This window comes from Rhinopithecus bieti, unplaced genomic scaffold (assembly GCF_001698545.2).
Source record: "Rhinopithecus bieti isolate Rb0 unplaced genomic scaffold, ASM169854v2 scaffold_32014, whole genome shotgun sequence".
Taxonomy (NCBI): Eukaryota; Metazoa; Chordata; class Mammalia; order Primates; family Cercopithecidae; genus Rhinopithecus; species Rhinopithecus bieti.
Genome location: NW_016813639.1, coordinates 406,709 through 420,391, shown reverse-complemented (window position 1 = coordinate 420,391; position 13,683 = coordinate 406,709). Strand labels below are relative to the sequence as shown.

The following is a 13,683-nucleotide window of genomic DNA, read 5'->3' as shown; positions in this document are numbered from 1 at the left end:
AAATTGTTTGATTAAAATGCACACAATATTAGATGTCACTGAAAGGTTTCTTGTGAATGTTGAAAGTTTTTTTGTTTGTTTGTTAACATTTATGGGGCTAGGCCGGGCGCGGTGGCTCAAGCCTGTAATCCCAGCACTTTGGGAGGCCGAGACGGGCGGATCACAAGGTCAGGAGATCGAGACCATCCTGGCTAACACGGTGAAACCCCGTCTCTACTAAAAAAATACAAAAAAATAGCCGGGCGAGGTGGCGGGCGCCTGTAGTCCCAGCTACTCGGGAGGCTGAGGCAGGAGAATGGCGTAAACCCGGGAGGCGGAGCTTGCAGTGAGCTGAGATCCGGCCACTGCACTCCAGCCCGGGAGACAGAGCGAGACTCCTTCTCAAAAAAAAAAAAAAACATTTATGGGGCTAGGTGTGCGGTGGCTCATGCCTGTAATCCTAGCACTTTGAGAGGCCAAGGCAGGAGGATCACTTGAGCCCAGGAGTTTGAGACCAGCCTGGGCAACATGGTGAGACCTCATCTCTACAAAAAAACATTTAAAAATTAGCTGGGTGTGTTAGTGAACATCTGTGGTCCCAGCTACTCAGGAAGCTGAGCCTGGAGGTCAAGGCTGAGTGAGCCATGATGGAGCCACTGCACTCCAGCCTGGGCAGCAGAGTGAGACCCTTTCTCAAAAAATATTTTTTTAATGGGAAGAATAGTCAGTTTGGTTAAATAAGATTTTAAAACTCATAATTTTGTAAACTTAAGTAATAAACTTTATAGGTAAAAGAAGGGAAATTAACTCTTATGGCTTTGTTTTATTAATCTCTCATTTTCATAAATAATGGTTAAGTAAATAATAAATGATAAATTAAAATACCCATGTCAATCTCTAGAAGTATTCTTTGAAATGGAAACATTAATAATAAGGTATTACATTAATAATAAGGTATTGGCCTGGCGCGGTGGCTCACGCCTGTAATCCCAGCACTTTGGGAGGCCAAGCTGGGCGGATCACAAGGTCAAGAGATCAAGACCATCATGGCCAACGTGGTGAAACCCCGTCTCTACTAAAAAGTACAAAAAATTAGCTGGGTGTGGTGGCGTGTGGCTGAGGCAGGAGAATCGCATGAACCCGTGAGGCAGAGATTGCAGTAAGCTGAGTTCGCACCACTGCCCTCCAGCCTGGCAACAGGGCGAGACTCTGTCAAAAACAAAAAGTATTTCTACTTAAATAGCTCCTTCTCAGGTTGCTTTCAATTCCATTTTCCTTTTTCTTTTTTTTGAGATGGAGTCTCTGTTACCCAGGCTGTGGTGCAGTGGCTTGATCTTAGCTCACTGCAACCTCTGTCTCCCAGGTTCAAGTGATTCTCTTGATTCAGCCTCCCAAGTAGCTGGAACTACAGGCACCTGCCACCATGTCTGGCTACTTTTTGTATTTTTTTTTAGTAGAGGCAGGGTTTCACCATGTTGACCAGGCTGATGTGGAACTCCTGACCTCCAGTGATCCACCCACCTCAGCCTCCCAAAGTGCTGGATTGCAGGCATGAGCCACTGCACCTGGCCCTATTTTCATTCTTAAGTATAATCTTTACAATTGGATAACAAGGTGGTTAAGTTATAGACTTAAAATCTTTCTCCCATAAGTATGGAATGTTATAAAAAGAGTAAAAAAATAAGGTGTCAAAGAGCTTAGGCTGTGTGTGTGTGTGTGTATGTGTGTGTATGTGTGTATGTGTGTGTATGTGTGTGTATTTCAAGGAAAGATATTTTCTGTTTGCATATTACTGTGTAAAGAGTCATTAGATTGTTGAGTAGAACAGAAAAGGAGAGATATAATTGCATATCATTTTTGTAGATTCTCAGATGTTACTTTTTATAATTTAATCTTTAAATTACATAATAATAAGGAAGAGCCTGGGATAGAATCCTACATGTCCTAATAATAATGTGTCATTGTGGGGATTTACTTAGTGTGCCTGTGAAAAATGTTAGTATCTGTTTTGATTCGTGACAGTTAGAAGCTAACAAAAACAATTGAATTCCCAAAATCGTTATTTTATTTGTATTTTTTAATTATCAAAATTAAAAATATGTTCAGACTTGAGTATCATCTTTTTTGAAACCTTCGTGATTTTTGGTGTAGATACTGATTCACAGCTTGCTTTCAGTCAAATATTATCAAGAAGTATGAAAAACTTCATTTGAGCAATTTTAAAGTTTTCCTTTCAGCCTGTCAGAGTAGTCATTTTGCCTTGTTTTAAATTTAATACACATAGAATTTAGTTTTCTGAAATTAAGAACACTTGATTAAATTTAGTTTTGGAAACATTTTAAGGCAGTGTGGTTTGTCATTGCAGGTTTATCAGGTAGAAGATGTGTGTGAAGAAGAAATGCCAGAAGAGTCAGATGAATGTGTCCGGATGGATAGAACCCCACCACCACCCACTTTGTCTCCAGCAGCTATAACTGTGGGGAGAGGAGAAGATTTGACTTCTGAACATCCTTTGTTAGGTGAGAAAATACCAACATTTGTGGGAATTTTTCTATTTGATAAATGTTAATAATAGGAAAAGTTGATTTTTTTCCCTCTCCTCCTTTCCCCTCTTTTTGTAGCTGGAACTACAGGTACACACCATTACACCTGGCTAATTTTTTATTTTTTGTAGAGACGAGGTCTTACTATGTTGCTTAGGCTGGTCTTGAACTACTGGCCTTTAGCGATTCTCCTGCCTTGGCCTCGCAAAGTGTCGGGATTACAGGTGCGAGCCATTGCATCCAGCCTGTTTCTTCACTAGAGATGATATTAAACGAACTTGTTATGGTAGTTAATTGTAACAAAATACAGATTTGAGTTTAACATTTTTTTTTTTTTGAGACAGGGTCTCACTCTGTCATCCAGGCTCAATCATAGCTCATTGCAACCCATATCTCCTGGGCTCAAGTGATTCTTCTGCCCCAGCTTCCAAATGGCTGGGTCTACAGGAACCTTCCAGCACACTTGGCTAATTTTTTATTTTTGTAGAGATAGGATCTCATCCCGTTGCCCAGGCTTGTCTCAAACTCCTGGGTACAAGTGATCCTCTTGCCTTGGCTTCCCAAAGTGCTGGGATTACAGGTGTGAGCTCCCATGCCCAGCCTGGAAAATTCTTTAATGGCAGGGAAGCTCAATAACTTATAAATTGTTCAGTACCATCCAAATGAAAACCTATCATTTCAGGCTTCTATATTTTCAGTGGTTTGTGCAGACATGTTTCATATGCTCATTCACATTCATGTATCAGGCTATTTCTAGTTTAAAAATTAGAATAAATGAAAATTCTTTCAAAAGATTTAAATTATACTTTCCAAAAATCATGAAGTATTCTAAGCCATATGTGATATTCCTCACAATTGTTTGTGATTCAGACTGAGTAAGTGCTTTCAAAAGTGTTCTTTAGTATTTATAGTACTTAAGTGAAACCTCACTAAATTCTTATAAGAATTTGTAAGACATGGATTAAAAAAATTCTTACCTGGGCTTGTTGGTGCATGCCTGGAGTCGCAGCTTCATTGGAGGCTGAGGTAGGAGCATCACTTGAGCCCTGGAGTTCGAGTTCAGCCTGTACAACAGAGCTACAAAAAAGAGGTTGTCTCTTAAAAAAAAGTTCTTGTGCTTAACCATTCAAAGTCTTATTCACTATTTCAGTGCTGTTTATGAGTTCAGACAAATTTCCTGTATGTACCTCCTCACAAAGCTACTGTGTATCCTAGGTATTTTACTAAACATAAATGTTTCATGTTATTTTTTAATATTTATGAATGTTAGGATTAGAGGTTGGCACACTGCTCACTGTTCAGATCTTTTCTGCTGCCTATTTTCTTTCCCTTTTTTTTAAGAGACAGGGTCTCACTATGTTGCCCAGGCTGGCCTCTTAACTCCTGAGCTCATGTAATCCTGCCTCAGCCTCCTGAATAGCTGGTAGTACAGGTGCTCTCCACCATGCATGGCTTGCTGCTTATTTTTGTATGGTCCAAGCTAATGATGGCTTTTACATTTCTGAATGGTTGCAAATAATCAAAAGAAGAGTAATCGTTCATGTCATGAAAATATATGTAAAATTCAAATTTCATTGTCCATAAATAAAGTTCTGTGAAACACAGCCACACACTCATTTGTTCAGATATTGTGGCTGCTTTTTACTAACCACAAAGTTAAGTAGTTGTAGAAACCATACGACCATTTATGGAAAGTTTGCTGACGCCTGATCTGAATAATACTAATCTTGGTTCTGGCTTTGTTGTACGTATTCTGTTCTGTTGAATACGTACATTGCCCTCATGATCATTTTCAGTTAAGACGGACTACTACAACAGGCATGGAAACAAACTGTTATGGGACACTGTCCCTGTCTGCTGTCCAGGCAACCCTTGCCCTCTGTTTTCTTTAGCGTGCCATATGCCCTTCCCTTCTTTTCTCTTGAGCTTCTATTCCCTCACTACTATCGCAAATCTCTAGAGACCCTAAAAGGGGAAATTTAATTTTCTTTTAACTTTTCCCCCTCCTGAAAAGTAGAAAACATTTAGTCAATAAACTTACATAAAATATTTAAGGTGAATTTTATATTACTGCCTTTTTTTTTTTTTCTTTGAGACAGAGTCTGGCTCTGTCGCCCAGGCTGGAGTGCAGTGGCACGATCTCGGCTCGCTGCAGCTTCTGCCTCCTGGGTTCAAGTGATTCTTCTGCCTCAGCATTCCGAGTAGCTGGGATTACAGGCGTCTGGCTAATTTTTGTATTTTAGTAGACACAAGGTTTCACCATGTTGGCCAGGTGGGTCTCGAACTCTTGACCTCAGGCAGTCCACCCACTTTGGCCTCTCAAAGTGCTGGGATTACAAACATGAGCCACTGCACCTGGCCTATTATTGCGTTTTTATTCAAAGTAATACCTCAAAAGACTTAAGAAAGTTTATGGTATCAAATCTTTGTGGTTTACACTGAAATGGATTTATGTTGCTGCGGATTTCCTGGAGTTTTGATTTAAAGGCAGAGATATAAGTTTTATTGCTAATCTGTCATGAGATTAGAGTTAAAAAAAAATGTCAGTTTGATTGAATAGTAAACTTACATTTTAATTGTGATTTAATTACAAAATAAGCATTACTAATAGTACTTGAAGGAAGTTTAAGCATTTCTGAAATATTGGAACACGAGTATCTTTCCATGTTTTCCTCAGGAATGTAGTCTGAGATCCTGACAAGCACATCTCTCTGGCTAAATTGTCAAAGTACAATGTAGACTTGAATCTTCCTATAATTTACCTCATACTTATTACTCTTCTGTAATATTTGAGGGGGAACTAAAGCACAGGTTGATTTTTTTTACAGTAACTCTCATCAAATCTTGAAATAAACTAACTTGCAGAAATAGACTTGTTTCCATCTGGGATTCAGTTGTTATAAATCTTTAAAATGCTTTGAAAGTAAAAAGCATCTATACAAAAGAAAATCTCACATCTCTTGTTCCGTAAGTGATACTGAGAATAGACAGATTTGTGGCAAAATCTTATCAGTTAGAGCTTGGGTTTTCTCTCATACTTCTCTTAAATCTAGAGGGTGTAATAATTGTGTTTCTTTTCTATTATAGTACATGAATGTTTCTCATGTTTTCGGTTTTTACAACTTATGTAAATAGCTATTACCATCTTCAAAAAGTAATTTACAGCTCTATTTTGAACAAAATTTAGGACTATAAGTTTGGTACATTTATGCATATGATCTGGATATTAATTAGAACATACAGCAAACTTTATTTCTTGAACATACCAAATTATACTTAATGCAACTTTATATTTTAAAAGTAAAGTATCTCTTATCTCTAAATCTGTAAGGGACATTAAAATTTTAATTTAGGCTTCAGTTCTTCATAGATTTGTTTTTTCCATTGTATAGAAAAGTACCTTTCAGTCCTACTTCAGAATTTTTGATCTTTCATCCTTTGTCCCCTCCTAGAAGTACATGTGAAGATTTGGTATGTGAGATAGGATTTTTGTGAAGTTCTTCAGTTTGATAACAGATTTGTACAATTGTGTATTTGTTCCTAGAAATTGGCAAATTAACATTTTCTGCTGATTTTCTTTTCTTTTTATTTTCTTTTGCTTTTTATAGATTGTGTAACTTTGTGTGACTTTAAACAGGTTTTCCAGTACAGTTTGTTTTGGTGGATTATTTGGTGAAACTAGATTGATTTATGGATATAACTGCTGTGAAGGCTGGGCATGGTGGCTTATACCTGTAATCTCAGCACTTTGAGAGGCTGAGGCAGGAGGATCACTTGAGTCTAGGAGTTACAGACCAGCTGGGCAACAAAGTGAGACACCATCTCTACAAAAAACATTAAAAAAGAAATTATCCAGGCAGCAAGGCCCAGTGAGTGGCTCGCACCTGTAATCCCAGCACTTTGGGAGGCCAAGGCAGGCAGATCACAAGGTCTGGAAGATAGAGACCATCCTGGCTAACACAGTGAAACCCCGTCTCTATTGAAAATACAAAAAATTAGCCAGGCATGGTGGCGGGTGCCTGTAGTCTCAGCTACTTGGGAGGCTGAGGCAGGAGAATGGTGTGAACCTGGGAGGCGGAGCTTGCAGTGAGCCAAGATCGTGCCACTGCACACCAGATAGAGCGAGACTCCGTCTCAAAAAAAAAAAAAAAAATTATCCAGGCATGGTGGCACATAACTGTGGTCCCAGCTACTCAAGAGGTAGGAGAATCACCTGAGCCTGGGAGGTTGAGGCTGCAGTGAGCCTTGATCATGCTGTTGGACTTCAGCTTGGGCGACATGTACCCGGTCTCCCAAAAAAAATAAATAAATCTACTTATTCTGTGGATTTCATGACCCCATTTCATTTAAGCATACTTTCAAAGTACTCCACTGCCCCACCTATACCCTTTGGAATATGTAAATAGGAACATAGGGGATTTAATAGCTTAAAATTAAAAAATATCAAAACAAAACCAAGCAACCATTTTAGTATAAATTATTTGTAAGTTTATATCTTGAAACATTTTCATGTCTCATGAGAACAATTTTTTTTTTTTTTTTTTTTTGAGACAGAGTTTCAACTCTTATTGCCTAGGCTGGAGTGCAGTGGCATAGTCTCAGCTCACTGCAGCCTCCGCCTCTCAAGTAACTGGGATAACAGCTGGGTTCAAGCGATTCTCCTGTCTCGGCTTCCCAAGTAGCTAGAATTGCAGGCATGCACCACCCTGCCCTGCTAATTTTTTTTTTTGGTAGAAATGGGGTTTCACCATGTTGGCCAGGCTGGTGTCAAACTCCTGACCTCAGGTGATCCACCCACCTCGGGCTCTCAAAGTCCTGGCATTACAGGCGTGAGCCATTGTGCCTGGCCCAATTTGTTAAACAAAGGTTTGAATAACTTTGAGCAAGTTACCCTCTTCTATAAAGTGGAAATAATAGTAGCTTCTACCTCAGAAGATTATTATACAGATTAAATGAGGTCTTAAGGTTCTTAGAACAGTTTTTGAAAGTACCAGATATTAACTATTGTTGTTATTATTTATTCTTGAATTCTCTTTCATTTGCTTGGGCAAAATGCTAAAAAAATTTTAAATGACTTTTGATTTTTTTCAGAGCAAGTGGAATTACCTGCTGTGGCATCAGTCAGTGCTTCAGTAATTAAATCTCCGTCAGATCCCTCACATGTTTCTGTTCCACCACCTCCATTGTTACTTCCAGCTGCCACCACAAGGAGTAACAGTACATCTATGCACAGTAGCATTCCCAGTATAGAGAACAAACCTCCACAGGCTATTGTGAAACCGCAGATCCTAACCCATGTTATTGAAGGCTTTGTGATTCAGGAAGGATTGGAGCCATTTCCTGTAAGTAGCAAGCATATTTTGTGTGTGTTTATAATTTATATAACATTATTTTTAAAATTATATATTACTATTTTCTAATAAAAAACTTGTAATTTTATTTCAAGAAAGTTGTCCATTTTAATCTAGCATTTATCTCTCTTTCTACTTCCTGTATTTCCAAATGTTTATGTAGAATTTTATGCCAGCTAAGTTTAGATGCATCAACTAAGGGAAAAAAATTTCAGGACATATTTTATAATTTTAGAGAAAAGAGTTGGAAGTTTATCCAGTGAAATAAACTTTTCTATTTTTTTCTTTCTTTTTTTTTTTAGACAGGATCTTGCTCTGTTGCCTAGGCTAGAGTGCAGTGGTGTGATCATGGCTCACTGTTACCTTGACCCCTGGGTCTCAATTGATTCTTCCACCTCAGCCACCTGAGTAGCTGAGACTACAGGTGTGTTCTGCCGTGCCCCACTAATTTTTGTATTTTTTTTGTAGAGACAAGGTCTTGCTATGTTGCCCAGGCTGGTTTTGAACTCCTGAGGTCCCAAAATGCTGGGATTACAGGTGTGAGCCATGGCGTGGCGCTCGGCCTATTTTTTCTTTTTAAGGGAACTGAAATACAGCTGAAGTGTACTACTATTTTTATTTTTATTTATTTATTTATGTTTTTGAGACAGAGTCTCGCTCTGACACCCAGGCTGGAGTGCAGTGGCACTATCTCAGTTCACTGCAACCTCCGCCTCCCGGGTTCAGGTGATTCTCATGCCTTAGCTACCTAAGTAGCTGGGACTACAGGCATGCACCACCACGCCTGGCCAGTTTTTGTATTTTTGGTACAGAAAAGGGGCTTTCACCATGTTGATCAAGCTGCTCTCAAACTCCTGGCCTCAAGTGATCTACTGCCTCAGCCTCCCAAAGTGCTGGGATTACAGGCGTGACCCACTGCACCTGGCCATAAAGTGTATTATTTTAAATCATCTGAAGTTACCCAATTGATGGTTTGTAATTAGCCAATATATTTTCTTGTTATTCCTAAATTTTAGCCTTCAATCATATTTTTCAAATGCTTTAAAATGTTCCACTCAAAATGAATGTGCTCTATCACTACAGGTCTTACAACTTGAGGCTAAGCTGTACATAAGTTGTATGCTAATATCTAGAGATAAACATTTTTCCTTGGAAAATATGTCAAAGATAGGCAGATATAAAAAATATGAAAAATTTTTTGAAGTCCTTTTGAGTCATCTGGATGTTCAGATTCATGGGTGAAAGTCTTGCATTATGGTAGATAGCTACCCAGTCAGTTGTTTTTGTGTTCAGTTTCCTCTGTGTGTGTGTGTGTGTCAAACTTGGATTTCCTATAACAATTCTCATACAGTGGATGGAGGAACAGTCTTTTTTCCCATCTGCTCCATACTGACTGTGTAACTTTTGTCAAGTCATTCAAACTTTCTGATCTTTAGTTTGCTTATTCGTCAGATGGAGATGGTGCTTTGCTCTTACGGTTGTCAAGAGAACTAAATGTGCATAAATTATTCCGTATGGTACTTGGCACTTCATAGCTATAGCCATTATTATCTGTTACCACTAGTGAGAGCCATAACTTTTGTTTTTCACATTATGAAACTAATACATGTTCTAAATGGAAAATTTGGGAAATATACAGGGCAAATGATCCCCATTAATACCACAATATGTTTATGTATATGTATACCACAGTACACATTAATACCACAGTATGTATATGTACATATATACCACAATACGTATGTGGTATATATATACAAATACTGTAGTATATATACACATATACATATTGCGGTATTAGTGTATATGTGTTTTTATATATAATGTATAGATGTTATATAGACAGTCAAGATGATCATTGTACATACAGTTCTTTGAGGAAATTTTAGTATTTATTTTCTCATATTATTAATAGTATTGGAAACATTTTGAAAAGTTACATAAAATTTCACTTTATGAACATCCATGTAATCTTTCCATTATTGTTGGACATTAGGTTTCCATTTTTTCACTGTTCAAATAGTTCTGAAAGGAATATCTGTATATAAATCATACACATTTTAAATAAGTTTCTTAGTATGAATTTTAGAAATAGAATTATTACATAGATATTCATAAGACTTGATATAAATTGCTGAATTAGTTTTGGAAAATGATTTAAATTTATTCATCCGTGAGAAGTGTATGCCCTTAGTAGCATTGAATATGAGTTTTTCTTTAAGCAATAACTTTAATGAATTTTAATTTCACTTGAGGCATATTAAATATCTAACTGACATGAACAAAATTTTTAAAAAGTTTGTGAGTGATTATACTCTAAGGTTAAATGTAAAAGTTTCTATCCAATAAGCTATTGTTCCCCATATGTGGCAGATCTTGGAGATTTAACCAGCATTCTTGAGGAATAAGATGTTCTAGTCATTCTGTTTTTTAAATTAGCTGAGGGCTCACCAGTGAATCAATGAATATATTTGGTCTGAGTTGTTTTTGTTGAAAATATTTCTAAAATAAGTAGTATTCCTGAGTTAACCAAGTATACTGAATATAAGTGAATATTTTGATGTTAATTTGTTAATATTTGAAGATTTTCCATTTCCTTTGTGATTATAGTGGATAAGTTGCTAAACTAGGATTCAGAAGACTTGAAATCTAGTCCTCATTCTATTTTTGTAAACAAATCACCTAAACACTTTGAATTTTAGTTTTCTTAGAAGCTTTGTGCATGAAAAATCTTAATTAGTTGAGGATACTGGCAAATCAAAATTTACTGATGATCTTTTCTTTGTCTTACATTCATATGGAAAACACTTAAAATTGGCTGGGCACAGTGGCTCACGCCTGTAATCCCAGCACTTTGGGAGGCTGAGGCAGGCGGATCACCTGAGGTTGGGAGTTCGAGATCAGCCTGATCAACATGGAGAAACCCCGTCTCTACTAAAAATACAAAATAAGCCAGGGGTGGTGGCACATGCCTGTAAACCCAGCTGCTTTGGAGGCCGAGATAGGCGAATCGCTTGAACCCGGGAGGTGGAGGTTGTGGTGAGCCAAGATCGCACCATTGCAACAAGAACAAAACTCCGTTTCCAAAAAAAAAAAGAAAGAAAGAAAAGAAAACCTTAAATTTATGAAGGAAAAAAATTAGTCTCCACAAAGAACTTGAGAGAGAATTGCTTAATTGAGTTAGACTTTTTGAAGCTTAAAAAAAAAAAACCCAACTCTACATATACTGACAGTTACTGCCTTTTGTTTTTCAGTGCTTGGGATTGAGCAGTGTTGGATTGAGCTACCAAAATATTCACAGTGCAGGATAACTGGATGATTAGTATTAATTCTGAAGATAAGGAATTGCTGAATTTTAAGATTTTTTTCCCAAAAACTACTTGCCTAAACTCAGACAGCAGGTTCCATTTAACAGAGACTTTGAAGCAGCTGTACTGCTGGTGACCAGAAATAAACCGTTCACATCCAGACTGTGTCACCTTTTCCCAAGGAATAAAGCACTTAATAAATGGATCTGATGAGTTGAACTAGTAAATTATCACAAATAGGTTTCATTTCAAGAGTTTTATAAACCAAGTTATTTCTGAAGTCTTTTTAGAGATTGTTTCATTTTTTTGTTTCTCCTTTTTTAAAGGTGAGTCGTTCATCTTTGCTAATAGAACAACCTGTGAAAAAACGGCCTCTTTTGGATAATCAGGCGATAAATTCAGTGTGTGTTCAGCCAGAGCTACAGAATAATACAAAACACGCAGATAATTCATCTGACACAGAGATGGAAGATATGATTGCTGAAGGTTTGTGGGTTTCACTTAAGACACCCTTTAATTTAACTTTGACTTTTACTGCTTAAAACAGGATGTGGATTTTTATTCTGTACAGAATTTCACTGGAAATATTCAACTTCTATTCTCATATAATGCACCATTTGACTAAAATAATGGGAAAGCTAATCAGACTCTCAATGGTCACATAGCCAAAATAGCAAGATTAGTGCTAATTTCTTCAATGTCAGTTTCACTTTTGAAGGAGTGTAGGTGGGAAAAGTTCCATCATATGTGAGAGAAGGCAATTCAGAATTTTAGTATCAATACAATCAATTTTCTTTCTTTTTTAAAGCAGACTTAAGTAACAAATGAGTATTTTACTGAGTTTGCTTAAAATTTTAGAGCCTCTGGGTTGTTTTGTTCCAGACTTTCTGCATTCTGATGTTTAACATCAGGTGGATATTATAATTATATTAAGTATATACTCTTCATTCAAGAGGCGATTACATTTGTTCAGTGAGGAAACTCCTTTTTTATTTAGACTTTATTCTAATAAATAATGAAATAAGGCCAGGGACGGTGGCTCATGCCTGTAATCCCAACACTTTGGGAGGCCGAGGCAGGCAGATCACTTGAGCTTAGGAGTTTGAGACCAGCCTGACCAACATGGTGAAACGCTGTCTCTACTAAAAATACAAAAATTAGCCGGGTGTAGTGGCATGCACCTGTAGTACCAGCTACTTGGGAGGCTGAGGCAGGAGGATTGCCTGAATCCCGGTGGCAGAGGTTGCAGTGAGCTGAGATTGCGCTGCTGCACTCCTGTCTGGGTGACAGAGCAAGACTCCATCTCAACAACAACAACAACAACAACAACAACAAAAAAAAAGGCCAGGCACAGTGGCTCATGTCTGTAATCCCAGCACTTTGGGAGGCTGAGGCGGGCGCATCACAAGGTCAGGAGATCAAGACCATCTTGGCCAACATGGTGAAACCCCATCTGTACTAAAAAATATATATATTTTAATATGTAATATATAAATATATATTATATATTTTAATATATATTTAAATACATAAAATATAAAAATATATATCTTTTAGCTGGGCGTGGTGGTGTGCGCCTGTAATCTCAGCTACTTTGGAGACTGAGGCAGGAGAATCGCTTGAACCAGGGGGTCGGAGGTTGCAGTGAGCCGAAATTGTGCCACTGCACGCCGGTCTGGTGACAGAGCAAGACTCTGTCTCAAAACATAAATAAAATAAAATAAAATGAATAGAAGTCCAAGTGGTATCCAAAATGACAGAAGGAAAGCAAACAAAAAAAATGAAAACAGATATTTTATACTTTGAATTTGCTGTTTAAAAGCAGCTAAGTTTTTACTGTTTTTTGGGGTGAGATTTCTGAATTGCCATATTCTACAGGAGCATCTTCATGAGACTATTCCTCTTAATTTTGACCATGACCCTTCAGGTGGTAGAGTTCAGTTTAATGCAGTAGCATTTAGAATAGTCAAGGCCCTGTAGTAGTGAATTAACACTTGTGTCTTAAGTAATTATCCTCAATGTATTAATATATTTCATTAAAATTAATTTATTCGCTTTACAAATATTTATTGAGCCTATACTATGTGCCTTTACTTCGCTAAATCAAGCGATATAGCATGCTAGTAAGCAAACTAGAATATGTCTTTGACCACAGATTTTCTAACTTAAAAGGATGACACCTCTGACATTGTTAGTTCTTTATAAACTGTTGCAACATATTAATCACCGTTTTACTTCTTATTTGAACAGCAAAGAGTATACTAGTTTAAAATTTGATTTTTACTACTTGAGCTCAGTTTGATTTGTGTTAATTTGAAAGAGTGTTAACCATGAAAACTTTAAAACATTCATTAGAATTATATAATAAATCCCCAATCACCCAGACTCAACATTATCACCCAATTTCAACATTATTTTGCCACATTAGCTTCATCATTCATTTTGTTTTCCTTCCTCCATTCCTAACCCCCACTCTCTTCTCTCCCCTCCCCTCCCCTCCCC

At 37.4% G+C, this 13,683-nt stretch overlaps 1 protein-coding gene across 1 annotated transcript in view; it reads left to right on the top strand.

The window, feature by feature from the left end:
* PHC3 (polyhomeotic homolog 3) overlaps positions 1–7,967 on the top strand; it is a 67,839-nt gene extending 59,872 nt beyond the window's left edge. The window contains exons 10-11 of the mRNA XM_017848800.1: positions 2,345–2,498; positions 7,614–7,967. Of these exons, the coding sequence (XP_017704289.1) occupies positions 2,345–2,498; positions 7,614–7,942 (483 nt within the window). The 3' untranslated portion in view covers positions 7,943–7,967. The remainder of the gene's footprint in view (positions 1–2,344; positions 2,499–7,613) is intronic.
* The last annotated feature ends 5,716 nt before the right edge of the window (positions 7,968–13,683 follow it).